This window comes from Leptinotarsa decemlineata, unplaced genomic scaffold, assembly GCF_025532065.1.
Source record: "Leptinotarsa decemlineata unplaced genomic scaffold, Ldec_3_MD MMD2_tig00002974_RagTag_RagTag, whole genome shotgun sequence".
Taxonomy (NCBI): domain Eukaryota; kingdom Metazoa; phylum Arthropoda; class Insecta; order Coleoptera; family Chrysomelidae; genus Leptinotarsa; species Leptinotarsa decemlineata.
Window position 1 is genome coordinate 219095 of NW_027412578.1, and position 20376 is coordinate 239470.

Sequence of the window (20376 nt, forward strand, 5' to 3'; positions counted from 1 at the left end):
CGTTCCAAAATTGCCGAATTTTGGCAATTCCTGATCATCGCTCAGGTTGATGTAACTTCATTTTCGAAAAAGATAGACAATTTTCAAAAAATCTGTTAGAATGAAATAAGTTAGTCTTAGTCAGATTTATCCCAAAGTTGTATCATACTGTATTGTAAGTAGCATAATCTTATCCATATTGCCTAAGATTTTATCTATTTGTACATTAATATTTTATTCTTATAGAACGTGTAATATTTGTCTAAGGTTTTATCTATTTTTCATACTTTTTGTTTGTCTAGTATTCAATCGGCCTATTTTACCTCAAGCCGAAATATAATTTGCTTAACTATAACATCAAACTCACAAAATTTAATAAAATGTTTTGTAGTTTCTACTCCATGAAGGCCATACTTAATTTTATACAAATATTTATGTACTTACATATTCTTTATAACTTCTTGCGAAACAAGACATCTGCTCTTATCGTCAAACCACTTTGTTCACATATTTTGTTTTAATTGTACACTAATCTGTATACGTTGTATACAGATTAGTGTATACAACGTTTATTATTATCATTATTTCATCAGTTCGGACTTCCATTGTCTAATATAATATAAATTGATTGGAAATCCCTGAAAAAAAATAAAAAGATTAATCGAAAATAACAATTTTAATAAAACGAAAAACTGAAATTGCAAGGAAATAACATACAAGCTACAACAAGAAAATAAAAAATTGAAATAATAATAAAAGCTGAAAATTAAAAAAATATTATTAACAAAAAAGAAAAATAAAAATAAAAATTGAAATTAAAAGATTCCAAACCAAGTTACGTCACCTTTCAGAGATTTCAAATCAATTTATATTATATCAGACAATGTAAGTCTGAACTGATGAAATACACCACGAAACATTGTCAACCACCTTCAAACAGATTCTGGTTGAGATACGTAGACGACACCTTCATAATATGGAACCATGAGAATGCAGAACTAGACATTTTGCTGAAGCACATCAACAACGTGAGTCCTTCCATCACTTTCACAATGGAGAAGGAAGTCCACAACGAATTGCCTTTCTTTGACGTATTGGTGAAGAGGACCGACACTAAATGGAAAACATCTGTATATCGAAAACCCACTCACACAGGACAGTATCTGAACCAGAAATCCCACCACCATCAAGCGACTAAGAGAGGAATCATCAAGACTCTACTACACCGTGCTTTCGAGCTCTGTAATACAAAGGAAGGTCTCGAAAAAAAGATACGCATCATCAAAAATGACCTTCAACGGAATGGTTACTCCAGAGTGATGGTAGAACAGGCTTCAGCTAGAAGACAGCAAGAGCTCCACAAGGAAAAGAAGCCGCAGTAGTTGTTTACAGCTGATTCTCGGCCTCCCCCCACCACTATGACGTATTAATTGCTTTTTTTATTGGTTGTTGTTTGGTGAAGTTTTTTTGTTGTGCAGTGAAGTCAAGGCGTTGTGACCTTGAAGTGTCTGGTGCATGGATCGTTCAGATTTTTTTTTCATATGAGATTTTGTGCGTTTATGTGTGTGTGTGTGTGTGTGTGTGTGTGTGTGTAGGAGAATGCACGGTACAGGGTTTCATCATGTGCTTGTTTGTCTATGTACAAACATACGTCTGCATACTTCGAAGATCCTCCAAGTAATAAATGCTCCATCGGTGTGAGGGTACCAACTTAGTAGTGGAGTGACGTCACAGCAATAACCGTTCAACGGCTAGAGAGCGACATGTTCACTCCACGACGTGTGGCAGAGTAATGCGTATTCATCGGTCTGCCCTCACCTCTCCCGAAGCGATGAAGGTTCGCTCTAGCCCCGCTATCGATGGTGACACAACGGCAGCCGAGGACCGTTTGCCTAGCGTCTACCCTTTCCGAGACCGCAACGACCACTGCTTGCTCGTATATCGACATCTGTTATCGCATTCAGTTGGGAGGTAATCTTGGCGCATGTAGTTGAGAAGTGGGGTTGGCTATGACGTCTTGACGGGTCCTATCAGAGTGTATTTAAGAAGCGTACGAGTGTTGGCTATGTCAGTTTACATCAAGTGAGTTAGTGAGAACTATTATATAAAATGTATTCCTGTGACTGTGGTAAATCTTTCACTCGTAGTGATAATCTTCGTCGGCATCAGCTCCAGAGTTGCCAAGGAGGGCCTGCAGTGAAACGGGTGAGAGTGGATAATGCAACACCTATGTATACGTGCAATTGTTGTAATGTGACAATTCCTATGAGCCAAGTGAATTCTCACCGAAGAACCATGAGTCATAAAAATAATGCATGTGTTCAATTGTCTGACGGTGTTCAAATTATAACGAATGCATTCAATTGCCGCATTGCTACATACAGGGTGGAGAGTTCGATTGTAACCAGTGACTACATGTCATTTTTCAATAAGATTAGGCAGAAGGTCATTGAATTACTGGAATCAGCCATCAGGATCCATAAAAGCATCAAGGTGAATATGGAAGTTTTTGGGAATTATATTCTTCAGACTGATGATTCGAGGGACACGAAGTCATTTAATTCCCAAAATAAAATAGTGGACCAATCTTCAGATTTGAATGCTGTTTTTGATGGATTCCGTGATGTAATTGTGGCTCAAACGACTGAGTTCCAGGATCGTGACTCAGGTATTTATTTTTTAAAAATTTCAATAAGATTGAATAGTAATATTTTTTTTTTTATAATTCAGGTTGGACTTGTGAAAAAATAATGTTTCTCGAGGTCAACATTAATAAATACAGTCCACTGGAAGGACGTTCATATGTGAAGCTGCCTCAATGTATTCAATGGAAGAAAGCTGTTGTGAATGTTCGTAATGAAGATCAATATTGTTTTGCTTGGGCTATAACATCAGCATTATATCCTGCAGATAGTCGAGTGTCCGAACTTACGTCATATCCACATTTTTCCACTGTTTTAGATGTCACAGGTATGGATTTTCCGGTTAAAGTTAATAATAAGAGTATCGAAATATTCGAAGATAGGAATGATATTTCAATTAATGTTTACGGTTTAGAGAGTACATTTGAGAAGGGTAAAATGAAGTATGAAGTGATTGGTCCATTGCGATACTCACAGAGAAGACTCCGGAGACATGTCAATTTGTTGTTTATAACTGATGACTCCGGTAATGGTCACTATTGTTGGATCAAAGATCTTTCAAGATTAGTTTCTAATCAACTATCAGCTCATAGACAGAAAAAATATTTTTGTGACGGATGTTTGATATATTTTTCTGATGAGAGATTGCTTTTACGTCATAATATGTATGATTGTAATCACATTAGTACCACAACACCAACTACTAATTTAAAGATCAATAAATATGGTAGAATGGTTGCGGAAAATAAACTAATGTTTGAAAACTTTGAGAGGCAAATGAGGGTGCCATTTGTAGTGTATGCTGATTTTGAATCAGTGCTTGAACCGATTCATGTGAATGAGCCAAATCCTGGAAGTTCATACACGATTAAAACATTCAAACATGCCCCATATTCATTTGCTTATTTGATAAAGTGTTCATATAATGATGATTTGACAAAATTTGTTACATATAGGGGTGTAGATGCAGCTCAGAAATTTGTGAGTAGCATTGAAGATGATTTGAAAGAGATACATGAAAATCATCTCAGAAACCCTAAACCAATGGATACACAAACTGTCGAAGAAGAAGAACAGTTTGTTGCAGCCAGAACTTGTGGTATATGTAATAAAGCATTTACTGATGGTGACGTCAAAGTAAGAGATCATTGTCATGTCACAGGAAAGAAAAGATCACATGCCGCTCACTCGAAATGTAATTTAAATTTCAAAATACCAAACTTCATACCTATCATTTTTCATAATTTAAGTGGTTATGATTGTCATTTATTCATAAAAGAATTGTATAGGAATAAAGAGAAAGTTGATGTTATCCCGCAAACTAAAGAGAAATATATATCTTTCACGAAGCATCTCTTTACACACAGCTATACCGATAAAGATGGTGTGGTTAGGAAGAATTATCTCAAAATGAGATTTATCGATAGTTATAAATTTATGACTAATTCGTTGGAGAAGTTGGGTGCAAACTTGACCTCCGATCAATGTTTGGAGATGCACAAACATTTCCCACAAATTGAGAAATTCAATTTGATGAGACAGAAAGGTGTATTTCCATATAGTTTTGTTGATGACATTGACAAATTGAATTATCCATTACTTCCGACAAAAAATCAGTTTTATGACACACTCAATTGTGAACATATATCGGAAACTGATTATGATAGGGCTAGAAATGTTTGGAATTTATTCGAGTGTCAGAATTTGGGGGAATACTCTGATTTGTATTTGAAGTCGGATGTATTGCTACTATGTGATATTTTTGAAAATTTCCGCACCACAAGTTTAGAGATATATAACTTAGATCCGGCACAATATTACACTGCACCTGGATTATCATGGGATGCCATGTTGAAGTTCACTAATGTTGAATTGGAATTACTAACTGACATTGATATGATTCACTTTTTTCAAAAAGGTATACGAGGTGGAATTAGTCAATGTAGCGAGAGGAAACATATAGCAAATAATAGATTTTTACCCAATTATAATCCCAATGAACCTTCCACATTCATTACATATTTAGATGCAACAAATCTATACGGTCACAGTATGTCACAACCTCTACCAACAAGTGAATTTACATGGTTGACACCAAATGAAATTCTTAATCTTGATGTGATGGATGTGAGTACTGATAGTCCGTATGGGTATGTATTTGAAGTGGACATTCATTATCCACAAGAGTTGCATGATAAACATTCTGACCTTCCATTTTTAGTCGAAAAAATAATACCACCTCGTACACAATCGAAAATTCCCAAATTAATTCCAAATTTGAATGATAAAAGAAAATATATTGTTCATTATAGGAATCTACAGCAAGCTGTCAAAAATGGATTGATTGTAATGAATACACATAGAGTATTGAAATTCAAACAATCATGCTGGATGAAACCCTATATAGATCTTAATACTGAAATGCGTAATAGGTCTAACAACAAATCTGTTAAAGATTTCTATAAACTAATGAATAATGCGGTGTATGGAAAGACAATGGAGAATGTAGATAATCGAATTGATGTTAGACTCGTTACACATTGGGAAAATATAAAGAAAAATATAGGTGCCAGCACTCTCATAGCCAAACCAAATTTCAAAAATTGTTCAATTTTCACTGATAATTTCGTTGCCATTCAATTGGGTAGAGTGAAGGTTCATTACGATAAACCATTATATTTGGGATTTTCCATATTAGAATTATCTAAAACAGTCATGTATGACTTTTTCTATGGATGCATCAAACAACACTTTGATGAAAATGTCTCTTTACTTTACACAGATACCGACTCGCTCATTCTTAAAGTAAACACAGAAAATTTTTATGAATTCATAAAAACTAACATAAGTAGATTTGATACATCCAATTACAGTATAGTTAACCAATTCAATATTCCAGTAACAAGTTCAGTCTTGGGTAACTTCAAAGATGAATTTCCAAATGATCCAATCATGAGTTTTTATGGTACAGGTGCTAAAGCATATTATGTGAAATCTGTTGATGGTGAATTTAAGAAAGCCAAAGGGGTTAAACGATCTGTAATAAAGAATGAATTGACATGCGAAGATTATCAAAAAATCGTCGAACAAGGTGGTATGATATTCAGAAAGATGAATTCATTTAGAAGCGTGTTACATGATATGTATACTGAATTAAAAAATAAAGTTGCATTATCATATCACGACGATAAACGATTTATCATTCCGAATACTACCCACACTCTTCCTTGGGGTCATAATGATATTGAATTTTATGAAAACGATCCAAATGAGAACATTCGTTGGATAAGTAATATTATTCAACAATCACAATCTCAGGAGACTCCATTGGATCAATTGATTAATTTATTATCTGCCGAGATCAATGATTGAAATATCATTCAATATCTTCAAAACCGGAAAATTCAATATTGATATTTATGTAGCCATTTATAATTAATAACATATGATAGAAGTAATGTGATATTAATGTATTATGTATGTATGTATATGTATTACTGTAATGAATATAAAATGATTAAAATTTTATTTGTATTATTTCTATTTCCCTAATCAATTACTGCAATATATAGTATAATGTAAATGACAGAAATATCAGTTTGAAGAGAATCATCGTAGAGTGCACAATGTCTAAAACAATCGATAAGTTTGGTAGAAAAAGAAAATGGGGTGGTAATGTCATTCGAGGTCCTCCTGGGAATGGTTTTAAATTAACAAAAGATGGTCATTATGACATGCAAAGGAAAATATTGAAAAATACAAGTGAACCAATTGACAAGAGTGATTGTGTAACTGTATCATATCTTGAGGGGGAAATTAATGGAGCAAAGGAAGTTATACTTCTAGCCCTACAAGCTGCAATACAATCCACAATAGGCAATATTGCTCGGGACGCCCGGCAAGCATTTGACGATAAAATTGCAGAGGCTCGGATAACTTTCACTCGTAAATTTGACAAACTTACAAGTGATGTAGACATAAAAATGTCTGACATAACAGCGTCGCTTCGCGATCGCTTCGCGATCATGAAGCGATCGCTCAGCAGGCCGCTTCGCGGCCTGGGGCGCTCAACATCCACCACTTGCATCCGGGGCGCGTTTTTTGCCCCTTCTCGAAGCCCCGCCCCCTTTCCGAAGCCCCGCCCCTCCCCTCCCCGAAGCCCCGCCCCCCCCGACTCCCAACATTTGCGCATGTACACCCCTACCCTCAACGCGCATGTGCGCTCCCACCATTTTCCCACCACTCACGCATCGAAGTCGATACCCTCCGGAGAGCACTACACAACATTCATTTCGAGAAGTCATCTCATCGAGAGCAGTCCACTCCACTTCAAGGCAGTAGCTTCCGACGACTAACTTGACATTTGAGTAAGTAAATTAAGAATGTTATTTTTTTTATATCAACTAACTTTGTATTATTTCTTCTTTTTCAGAATGGCAACCAATACACAGGAGGTGAATAATGCTGTGGCGTCTATTCTGCCGGTGTCCGCTGACCAGGAGGAGGCAGCATCTTCGAGAGCGGTGACGGGTGACCAGGCAACCACTTCGCGTTCGCGAGTTAGGTGTAGATCTTCTAGCCCTGACTTATTCGAGGAGGAGGAGGAAGTCAGGGCTGTGAAGAAGGTTTGCCAACGACCTGCAGCAAGGGTTGGTCCTATTTCAAAGTACCGAGCTACTTGCAATAGGACTAATCCTTATGCAGGTAGTTTTTCGACCTCTCGTAAGAGGGCCTCCACACCAGCAGCAGCACCAGCAGCAGTGGAAATTCCGAGGAGTCCTTCTCCGGAGTTGGTGATATTGTCGCCGTTGGTGACGCGACTACCACCGCTGCCAGCGACACCGGCGGATCCTGAGGTGTTGGTGCCACAAGTGCGACAGCCTATCGGAGAGGTGAGTGAAAAGATGAATACTTTTCTACAGAGATGCAAAAAAATAGAACATGCTGCCCGATCTAGTGAGGCCGCGTTGACTAACATGAACCGCCTAAAGGGTGAAAAGGTTAAGCGACGTAGGGAAATAGAGAAAGAAATGGCCGAACTAGATCGTGACATTGCATCTCTGGAGGAAAGGTGTGAAGCGGCAACCTCTTCGATAGAGCTACACAAAAGGTTATGGACAGCTATGGACCCTTTTTTGTAGATTAAGTATAAATATAAGATTAGTTTTAGGTTAGTTAGGAATATTTAATTATGGTAGTTTTAAGTTTATATTTGTTAAGTATATATTGAATAAAGGAAAAGGAAGTGAAATAAAGGGTGTACACTGTTTTTTGGTTTGGTACACATTGAACAATGCGATGGTTGGAGCATTTTTCTTCACTTCCTCTTATTATTATTAGACAAATACCTCACATCAATTTTTGTGTTCTCTAATCACTTGTAAATAATTCCATGTGAAGAAAATTTAAAAAATAAAAAAATAGACATGTTTCATAGTGAAATCGACAAGTATATTTCATTTGTATTTTATCCATTCAAGTATCTCTTTCATTGAATATGTCTTATGTCACTTTGCAATTTACCCCTACTCATTGAATATGTCTTATGTCTCACTGCAATTTACCCCTACTCAATGTCCCACTCCTCTCCCACTCCCTCTCGAAAGTATAAAAGTAGAAATCATCTGATGAAACATTCAGTTGATCAGCTAGCATCGAGATGGAACCCGATTCAACCTCCGAACCCTATAGCTGCCCGGATCAGGGGTACAACTTCAATTACTGGGATAACAGCCAGGTACAGGTAGTCTCTTCCACCACGGAACCCCACAGTCCGCCATATGAATACCAGGATCACGACATCAGGATGCAAGTTCAACATGTCACTGGCAGTGACGAAGGACACTTGGACGATTCGGAATATCCAGATCCTGACGGATGGTGGGACCCTGCTTATGATGACATTGTCCCAATGAGCAGCGACGACGACGATGATGACGACGACGACTCTGGCGATGATGCTGATGACGAGCTTGACGTTAGACGTCCTCCACCATCCCCTATCCTCATCGAGGATAGTCCTCCGCCATCCCCAATCCTGATCGATGATGATGTCCTCAATTCCGATGATGACATATAATCATCTACTCGTCCATCATTTCCTTTCCTTTCCTTCCACGGAGTACACACTTTTTGGTTGGTGTACACGAGGCACTGCGAGGCTGGGGCAGTGTCTTCCTCCCTTCCTCTCCCTTCCTCCCCCTCTTATTAGTTTTTTTTTTCCATAATAATCACTAAGAATTTCTCCTAATAATCGCTCAGAGTTTCATTCTTGATGTTTTCGAATCTCAATCACTGTTCTACATTTCACCCCCTCCATTTCATTTCTTCTAATATAAATATAGCAACAATCCCAGTTCTATATCATTCTTCCACAATGTCGAGTACAGGACCCATCCAAGTACATGAAATAGATTCAACGTCTGATCATTTGAGTACAACCTTCGCTCAATTTCTGCAGCGAATCTATGATCTTCCTGATGATTTCGCAGAACGAGTGGAACAAGGTATTCAGGACGACATAGATGCTGTTGACGATAATAATGCGGATGATGTGATTAGTATATCATCTGATTCAGATGATTATGACGACGACGACATCATGAGTATATCATCTGATTCAGATGACTACTATGAGGATGATATCATTAGTATATCATCTGATTCAGATGACGATACCATAATTATTGTTTCTGATGATGAGGAGCGTTAGTCCATATCATTGCATGGATTAATAAAAAATAACAGCCCTTTTCAGGGCTACAATTAAAGACTGAAACAATAAAAAAATAGCTCTTTTCAGAGCTACCATTATACTTTCAAACAGAAACAGATTCATACCATTGTTAACATTATGTTAACATTATAATCTCAAACGGAATATATGTATGTGAAAGTATTCATCATTATATGCATATGAATGATTGACAAATGCCAACTTCAACTTTCATTTAAAGTAGTACTCATCATATGCATAGATATTCAATGACTATCAAATTCCAAATTTCGACTTTTCAGTCAAAGTAGTAATTTATTTGTCATATAATGTATAGATATTCAAAGACTAACAAATAGTAATTTATTTGTCATATAATGTATAGATATTCAAAGACTAACAAATTTCCAACTTGGACTTTTATTAGTCAAAGTATTCATTTGTCACATAATCTATGAATACTAATACAACTAACTACTGTTTGTGTGAATAATGTAGCCCTGAAAAGGGCTGTTGTTTTTTTTTTTGACCAGTTGGTCCACGGTTATTGTGCCACAGGTTGGACATTATTACATATAATACATGTAGATACTCGGGTGAAGTTTGTTAGTGGCCTCTCGCAAGCTTCACACCAATTCTGTCCCATTTCCATAATTGAGACAGTGTTGTGGGTGTTGACATGGGCATACCACCCTCCATTATTGTTTCTATGCGAATAAAACCGAAAGCAGCACCAACATAGTTTTTTGTTCTCTCCATCTATTGTGCTGATCAATACGTATGCATCCAATGCACAATACAAATCCAAGGGATCTTCCAGTGTCTCACTGACATTGAGTGTTCGCATACCGATCCTCATAGCACCATCACCTTCAGTTGTGTCAGCTTCTATCCCTTCATCATCTCCTTCTTCATCCATGACCCTCTCAAACTCCATCACGTCATCATCTTCGTCGCTTTGGTTGGCCTCGTTTTCAACTTCGTCTATCTCATCTTCATCGACTCCAACATCTTCTGCTTCAACTATTACTTCCTCTAGCGGAACATTGACATCCTCATCATCTGATTCGTCTATCCAATTGTTTTCATCAACAGCAGCTATTCTATTTAATGCAGCATTTATTTTTGCAGAATTCATCTTGTTGTTGTTTGCTCACAGTTGTAGAGAGTGAATGAATGAACTCTAGGTTTGCAAGTCAACTTATATAGGAGGTGATGCGACTCCCACTTGACTCGTTTAGAGTGGAATAGTAGGAGAAGTTATCCCACTATACTTCCACATGATGTTGATTTGTATAAATAGAGATCGTAGGTATAGGAGAGAGCATTCAGAGTTTCTGTAAGTCATCTCTTAATATTTCTAATCGAATTAGTAAAATGCCGTTTCCAAAAGAGTGGAATGAAAAACCAAAAGTGTGTGTCTACCCAATGATGATTGCAGGGGCTATTGTGTGCTACTTTTGTCAAATAAGTAGACCTAAGGATTCAATCAATCCATGTACTGGTATGTGTAGTGATTGCGTGTTGCGGATTCAACTATCGCCTCCTTCTCATCCACCGAAGCGAACAAAATCGGATTATCGTCAACAACAGTTACAGTGTCTGAAGTGTTCCGAACCTATAATATTTAACAATATAGGTATCTGTAGAAATATTTGTGGTACCTGTGATGCCGTTCCAACTCCACTGCAACGTTGTTTGCGTTGTGATACATATTCCATGAATTGTTGGAATCATGTATGCAATGCATGTAGAAGTACTTGGGATCTGTGTGAGAAGGTTGGTCAACTCTACCCCAATAGGAGAATCCATTTTTTTCAATGTTGGTGTTTGACGCACGAGCAACAACTATTGAGGAATAGAGTCAAAGAACGTTCCACATCCACAGAGACATATTAACATTTTTCATTTTTTATTATCGTTATTGTCCTCTATTATTAATAAATATATATATTTTGAATTTATTTGTATTATTTTCTAACATTTAAAAATACATGCATGCAACACAAAGTTTTCCTCTTAAATGACAAAGATTGTTACATGCGTGAATAGTTTAGTGAGAGAGCGCATGTGTCAGTTGATGAAAGAGCGCATGCGCTAGTTTATTTTCTTCTATAAATGGTGAGGTCTCAGTAACATCATCACCTTTCCTATCCACATTCTATTGCTATCACATATCATTCCTCAGACCTTAATAATCATGAGCTCTATGCCGCTATTGATTGCTGAAGATGGTTCACCACTTGTTGATATCGATCAGACTGATTTTGAAAATATTCCAGTATTACATTTATCGAGTCAAGATTCGATAAATGATTTTGATATTAACGACTTCGTTAACTTTGCAGATGTGCCAGAACCAAATGAGCAAATTATTATTGAAAATCCGATCGTTTCGCAATTATCATCACTCAAACACTCTTCATCTACCCTTCCTCTTGGTGTTGATAAGAAATCTAGAACAATCAAGAGGAAGGTTACTAAGGCATCTTCATCGATTGTCACTGACTTTAAAGAAAAGAAAGAATCCAAAAGTGTTGTGCGACAGAAAAAACCCGCAACGAAAAGTGACAGATCGAAGAGGAAGCCAAAAGGTACTCCTAAAGAAATGAAGAGTGATTTGAAAGCTGAACCGCTATCTTCTTTCAGCCCCCTCCATCGGTTTGGGGAAATGAAAAGGAAAGCAAAATGCCGTCTTGTAAAGGCACAGATGACTATTGCTGAACTTGAAAAGAGTGAGCGAGCTATTAATGCTAATAATGAAACTCTTGAAGCATTAGATGCCAAGATTGCATTAGCGAAGGTTGAATTGGCTAGAATGTCTAAAGATGCTGATGAACTCCGTTCAAAAATTGGTAAAGATAAGCAATTCCATCAACGTTCGAGAATGCAAGCTCAGGCTGAGCTTGAGGAGTCGACTAAGCTTTATGAGACAGCATTATCAGTGAGAGATAATTGGCAAAAAGAGTTGGATACTGCATTTCAAAGTGACGGCGATTAGTTTTGGGAATGATAATGTGTTTTCAATATCGTGAGTTGAAAAATATAAGCGGGAATGGAGTATACAATTAATTTGGTTTGGTATACACAGAACATTGCGAATGGCTGGGGCAATGTTTACCGCTGCAATATTTTTCAGTTCACATACTTATAATTGAAATGAAAACAATAATGAACTTTAATATTACTTTATTCATAAAAGTCACTATTATATACATTTAAACCATATTTGATTCATCAATCCAAGAATTTTGTTCGCTAGGAAGGCCTAACCACTTTACATATACTTTATTTTTTCTTCTCTTCAACACCTTCTCAATCAGATATACGTCAGGATTCTCGGTTCGTAATAACTCTTCTTCGTAAAAACATCCTCTAATCGGCTGTTCATTCATATCTTCAAGATTATAAGTCGTTGGGATGGTTTTATTAATTTTAACAATCTTGAATAGCTCCGTGGTAAAATTCGCAGTGTAAGACTTTTCAAAAATATGTTTGTATTTACTTATACGTACAATATCATTTAATTGGAATTTGGGTTTACTTTGTCTTCCTCCAATTCCATTGATACCCTTGAATTTTAATTTTGTTGTTGAATCAACATTGATGGGTGCCATACCTATTGTACGATGAACTTTATTATTATATCTACTAGTTATAATTGGAAGAATATCAAGCCATTTGTGGTGACCTCTCATCGAAAATTCCTTGTAGAGCCATGCCTTTATTGTACGAATCACTCTTTCTGCTATAGCTGCCTTCTTTGTGCTAAATGTTGAATAATGATTGATATTATATTCTCGCATGAGAGATGAGAAGCTTTTATTGAAAAATTCTTTCCCTTGATCGCTTTGTATGTGTTTGGGGGAGTATTTGGCTTCTTTCAGTACATGTTTCATTGCATTAGTTACTGTACTACCTGTTTTATCTTTAACTGCTACAGTCCACAGATATTTGGAGTAACAATCTATCACTACAAGTATATATCGGTATCCTTCATTACTTTTTGCATAAGGTTGCAGTTCAGCAAAATCTATTTGCCATAGATCTGCAAAACCTTTGATGGTGGTTATTCTTCTACGAAAATTACGTCTTGCAGGTTTATGTAATTCATTAACAACTTGTCGTTTGACATCACTTATTTCATTAGTCATTCTATTTCAATATGATTAAAGAGAAAAGGTGATAATGTTACTGCATTGAATGATGATGTGACAGTGATCATTACATGTGAATATGTTAATATATTATACCTTCTTCACGTAATTCTTCAATTATTGAAATTATTTCATTATCATGTCCGGTATGTCCGGCTGACTTTGAAGCTACCAATAGTCGTAGGCGAGCAACTAACTCTTTCGGTGAATTCCAGTACACATAATTCACAGGTTTAGAATTATATATTTTCTCCATTTTCACTCGTTTGAGTGCTCCACCAATTTTACTTCTACTTCTTATTGGATATTGTCGTGAGTCTAATAAAGGTTTGATAACTTCACGAAATTTTTTAGAATTTGTATTTTTAAAACCATTCTTCAGATGATATTGTTTATATGGAGCATTCGTTATTTTCAATATTTTGGAATATACTTGACGAGTTTCTTCATTATCAACATCTTGTGGATTCTTCAAAAAAATCATATCATACAATTCTGGACTACCTGCGCATTCATATTTTTTCACTTTATCAGCATCCCAAAATGAAATGTTTCCATCTTTGAAATTTACCACTAGACTTCCCATTTTCAGCTTTTGTGTAATTGGATCCATACGTACGCCAAATGTTCCATCATATGCTGGATTTCTAGATTTTATATTATTCAAATGTTTCATCAAAACATCTTCACCACTTTCATTCATAACAGGTGAGATGTCAGGATCCGAGGAATCGATGTGGGACGATGATGGTGTTTCGAATAGAGTTGTTCTCATATCGTCTTGAAGTGTGCTCGTGTCACTATTCACAGATGATACACTACCAAAAGATTGTTTTCTTCCTATTGGAGTACTCATGGGATAATTTGAAGTAGATTGAACAGTTCCATGATTTGGTGATAACACTGGTGATTTAGAAGTAGCGTTTGATGATAAAACATTCAATGGTTTCATTATGGGCTCATACAATCTTTCAAGTGTCGTACGATTTTCAATATTATCATTCTTGATAGAGTTGAATTTCTGCCTGACAGCTTCTGTTGTCTCTACTAGTTGACGTTTCAAATTTATTTCATTGTTTTTATTTTCAGGATCTTTTTTTGTATTCATAATGCCCTTTTTTTGAATTAAAGCTTAATTCGTTGGTGAAGTGACCACTACAATATTCAGTGATCGAATAAGTTCCAAAAACAAGATCATGGGTATATAAAACTATCGAATCCTTTGCGATATCTACCTTCATCTATTTTTCTATCCTTATCAATGACTAGAAATCCATATTGGTCCTCCCAGCATTTAACACACATCAATTGGAATTGTTTGAATGTTACATCGGGTGAAACATGATCTGAATAAATGTGATGTAAATTCGTCTCATCTTGTTTGAACATTATAATGAAATTGGTATTGTCACGCACTAACTGTTTGGGTACCCGTGAATATGTCTGTGCTAGATAAAAACAATCAACATCCTTATGACGTCCCATACAGAAATATGATCTAATAATATCTTGCTTTTCACATATCACATCATCGAAAATGAAAACAGAATTAGGCTTAGCGTCGGAGGGTTCCACTATTTCTGCATTATTGCTGAATGTATAAAAACCTAATCCTTTTATAGGTTCCAAAACACTTCGCAAGTACTGATATTTAGGTTGATTGAGTGATTTCGAATAGAGATACACATTTCTAAATCTCAGTCCTTGTGGATGTGTTAATAGTGATATCATTGCATTCGTCTTTCCACAATTTGAAGGTCCTATAATGAGTCCTCGAACTGATGATGGAAGTAGTGGACCATGTCTGAATACCCTTTGTCCATTCAATCCACAACCAAATTTCTCATCTAGATTATCTACAGCAAACTTTTCTTTCTGTTTTACAATGCGCATCGTGCCGTGGTTGGAGACTATATAAATGTTATTAGCTTATTCATTTCAATGTGTACCATCAAACGATACGGACGTATTGAAAGTGATCGTAAAATTAAAAGAGGTTGTGATTTTGTTAATGATTTAATAAACAAACTTCCTTTCGAATTACATCTACCCGGAGGTTATCAATACTGTGGACCGGGTACAAAATTGAAACAACGTTTAGCTCGTAACGACCCTGGAATCAATAAATTAGATATTGAATGCAAAAAACACGATATTCAATATTCTAAGCATCCATACGATCTTGCAGCAAGACATTTAGCCGACAAAGAACTTGAATACAGCGCTTGGGATAGGGTTAAATCGAAGGACGCGAGTATTGGGGAAAGAGCAGCTGCATTACTTGTCACCAACATTATGAAAGCGAAAAGACATATGGGCATGGGTTGTAGTACCAATAAGAAAAAATGTAAGAGGAAACAAACGAAGAAAAATAAAATTAAAAAAGTTGCATTTGGTGCTGGGATAGTCCATAAAGTGCGAAATGTATTGAAGAAAGCTGGTGGGAATCAATTTGTGACGAATAATAGCAAAAAAGCTATCACTGTGGCATTGCAGGCGGCACGTAAATACCTTAAAGCTGCCGGTGGAAAGAAGAAAATCCGCACACCACGCATAATTCCTGTTCCCAAGATCGGTGGACTTTTACCATTGATACCAATTTTTGCTGGACTATCCGCACTAGGAAGTTTGGCGGGAGCCGCTGCTGGTATTACCAAGGCCGTGAATTCGGCAAAAGCCAGCAGAGCGGCTTTAATGGAAGCCAATCGTCACAATAAAACCATGGAGGCTGTAGCATTAGGCAAACGCGGAAGTGGAATATATCTCAAACCATACCGTAAAGGTTTAGGACTATATTTAAAACCATACAAAGCCACAAACAAAACAAAAAACTAATTGAACCCCTACCTCAGAGGCCTCTTACTGATCTCGATCTCAGTTATAATGCACAAAAAATGAAAATTCCACATTTTCGTGGTGTTTTTATGCGTGATAGATTACCATCTTCAGGTCCAAAACAAAACGAGACAGCTATTGTTAATTTAGATGGAATAAGTGGACCAGGAACACATTGGGTGGCATATAAAAAATGTGGGAAAGAAGTCACATATTTCGATAGTTTTGGAGATCTACCCCCACCATTGGAATTGACTCGATTCTTTCGAAAATGTTCGAATGTAAAAATCAAATATAACTATGATCGACAACAGAAATTTAATACAGTTCTCTGTGGTCACTTGTGCTTGCAGTTTCTCTCTAAATAATTTTCCAAATAAAAATGGATTCAACACCAAAACTGGATCGGGAGGCTATCAAGGGAATGGGGTTTTCACTTAGAATGTTTTCAAAATATGGTACCTTGAAAAAAATGGATAAAGTGATGCTTGCAAATATGCCTAAGGAAGTGATACTTGCATGTGTTGCACATGAGATTGCATATGTTTGGGAAAAGTTGCCTAAGCATCTGCAAGATGACATCGATATAATGAAACATAGATATTGTTATGAGCACCACCACCACGATCAAAATTCAGAATCGGATGTTAATGACGGTCCTATACCTCGGAAATCTATGTGTTGTATTTGTAATATAGAGGATGTGAATATTGGTATCAATAAAAATGATACTTATTACAATACAACACCTTCCAAAAAGTGTAAATTGTCTCAAATGTGCTGTTGCTGTGTACAATAATAAATTGAAATGTGTTTCAAAATATTCATCAGTCATGTCACGAAAGTTCGAGCTACAAGCTGTCGGGACAAGTGTCTTGAGTGCGGATTTTTTTCCACCAATTGAATTGGATAGGAACAGTCGTTATGGATTAGGACTTTTGGGATTCTATGGGTGCAATACAATCAATAATATAACTGAAGCTAATAACTTAGTTAGTTTTAGAATCAGTAATGACAACTCATCGATACCCCAAAAGTTGACAATTGAAATTCCATGTGGTGCTTATGAAATAGAAGAGATCAATGCCGTCATACAGAAACATATCATGTTCAGATTGTTTCATGATAAAAAACCAAATGATGTCGTTGCAGATGATATTTTCTATCTACACGCCAATAATAATACATTCAAATGTGAAATGCGATCCAAATATGAAATTGATCTGACACATCCAAATTCAATAGCAGAAATGATGGGGTTCGCTCATGAAATATTTCCACCAAATCAGATACATGAATCATCATTACCAATAAACATTACAACTGTGAGACTTATCCGCTTAGATTGCAATATAATATCTGGTTCATATATAAATGGTGAAGAATCCCACATTCTTTTCTCATTCGATATTGATGTTGAACCTGGCTACAATCTCACTAAAGAACCACACAGTATTATATATATGCCTGTCAGTCCAGAAGGTCGTCAATTGATTCACAACATTACAGTGCGTATTTTGGATGAAAAAAATAACCTTATCGATTTTGGAAGTGAAGAAGAGATTTTCATTATTTTGGAATTGAAGAAAATCGAATAACTGTTGTTATGGGTTTCATTTATAATAGACAAAATCGCATTGAACAATCCCAAACGAGTTGCACTATCAAAAAGAAAGGTGTGCATAAAAAGAAGCTCATTCCACAAGTGTATGCTAAACAGTTAGCACATAACGCTCTGTCTGTGAGTGATCTTAAATTTTTGAAATCGATTGGATTGAAAGTGAGAAAATAACAATGGTGCTCGAAACAAACAGTGAAAAGTTGAATATATTCAATGAACCAGTGCTCGATCATTCTCTCATAAGTTTACATGAGCACACATATAAGCCCTATGGATCACCGCTATTCAGGAATTCGGATGAAATCAGAATTGCAATCAATAATCAAAATGTTATACTAGATATTGCCGACAGCTTCATTTACATAGAAGGTAAATTCACCCCCAAAGATGTAGCGAAAACATGCTATCTCTCGAATAATGCAATTGCATTTCTCTTTGACGAAATTCGTTATGAAATGGGTGGTGAACAAGTGGCTGTTGTTAGAAAACCTGGGATAACATCTACAATGAAAACCATGATATCATTTGGACAATCTCATGCTAACACATTATTGACATCTGGTTGGGGACTTTCACAATTGAAGCAAGATATCTTGGATACAAACAGTCATGTTTTTAGTGGAAAACTACCACTGAAATATTTGATGGGTTTTGCTGAAGATTACAACAAAAGTATCTTGAATGCCAAACAGGAATTGATTTTGATTATCGCTCGATCATTCAAAAACTCATATATAGGTGAGGTTGATGCTGATTTGGAAATAAATAAAATCGAATGGAAAATAAGGCATATTGTACCAGATGATAAACACAAGCTCAAACTTTTGAGTAGAATAAACAAAAGCGGTCTGAATGCCAAAATCAAGTTGGCGTATCGTATGTGGGACCTCTATGAACTACCATCATTACGTGGGACTTCTTCAGACATATGGGCCATCAAAACAACTAACGCATTGGAAACTCCTCGTTTTGTCATCATCGCATTCCAAAGTACTACCACATCTGAAGATAGAACACAAGATATTACAAAATTCACAACTGCTGATATCAATAGTATTCGAGTATACTTGAATTCTGAAGTTTATCCATATGAGCGTTGGAATTTGAATTTCGATAAAAAACTTGATGCTCCTGCTTATTATGCTTTTGAGAGTTTCCAGCGAAGTTATTATGATAAAGATATGAGTGAACCTCTGATGGACATTGGACAATTTAGAGAGAATCCACTATTCGTCATCGATTGTTCCCATCAACCGAATGCAACAAAATCATCAACTATTGATATAAAGATTGAGTTTGAGACGAGGAAGACCAAGTTTCCAGACAACACTAAAGTATATGCATTAATTTTGCATGATACAGTTTTAACATACAATGCATTGGATGGTTCAGTTCATAGCAGATATTGACACTTTTTTTTTCACTCTATCATGTACTGTTTTATGATCTTTTTTTTTTTTATTTGTAACTGACTTATATCATGTATTGTATTTTATATCATATTTATTGTTTTGTAATCATTTTCTATTGTATTTCATCAGATTTAAATAAATAAAACATGAAAATAATACAAAGTTTTTTATTTGACATTATTTATGATTTACAGGAACATACAGACTATCTAAAATAACTTCTTCCTCATAATCATCATTTTCGCGACCATCTTCAATTTCCTCTCGATTTTCATCATTCAATTCAAAGTGATGAATAATCCATTCTGGCAAGTATGGTTGGAGGCTATACAGGAATCTTCTTAGGTTCAGTTCAATCATAACCTCACAAAGTTGCCACAATTCCAATTCATTATCCAAAAATTTGTTGCAAACTTCTGCACCACTCCAATAGTTCTCAGCATCACGAAGGCATAATTCGATTTGTTTTTCATCATAGCATACACTCATATCATAAACGCTTGCATGTTCGGCTCCATCACCCAACACCTTCAATTTAGACGACAAATGTTGAACCGATGATTTGAGATCTACAATATCGACCCAATCTTGACTTGCGTACTGCATCCACATCTTTAAATGGTGGAACTGAAATCGAATAAAAAAAACAATAAGCAACCTCCAATTTTTCAGTGATATAATACTCACATTCCCATTTTACTTGTAGTTACAAAGTGAGTGTATTCAACTAAGTTAGTAATGTTTATATTTCCATATAATTATCATCTAATATATGAATATTAATAAAACAATAAGAAATTCATTATAATTAATATTATTATTCAATCATATTGAATTTGACTAGAGTTATCGTTTTCACACCAAAAAAACTTTGTAAGCTATGACCTAAAGAAATTCACTATAAATTATTACTATTATTCAATCATATTGAATTTGACTAGAGATCGCGTTTTCATGCCAGCAAAACTTTGTTGGCTCTGTCCTAAATACATCATCGTATATTTACCACCTGATG

The 20376-nt window shown here is 35.9% G+C and overlaps 1 protein-coding gene across 1 annotated transcript; it reads left to right on the plus strand.

Annotated features, from left to right (window-relative positions):
* Positions 1-6912: 6912 nt before the first annotated feature.
* LOC141483061 (uncharacterized) lies at positions 6913-7845 on the plus strand. The gene is made up of 2 exons (XM_074177240.1): positions 6913-6988; positions 7054-7845. Exon 2 carries the CDS (start codon positions 7055-7057, stop codon positions 7760-7762), a length of 708 nt encoding a protein of 235 aa, XP_074033341.1. The 5' UTR covers positions 6913-6988; position 7054; the 3' UTR covers positions 7763-7845.
* Positions 7846-20376: the final 12531 nt, after the last annotated feature.

Excerpts from the sequence above, each read along its gene's own strand:
- LOC141483061 (XM_074177240.1), top strand. The coding sequence starts at position 7,055 with ATGGCAACCAATACACAGGAGGTGAATAATGCTGTGGCGTCTATTCTG.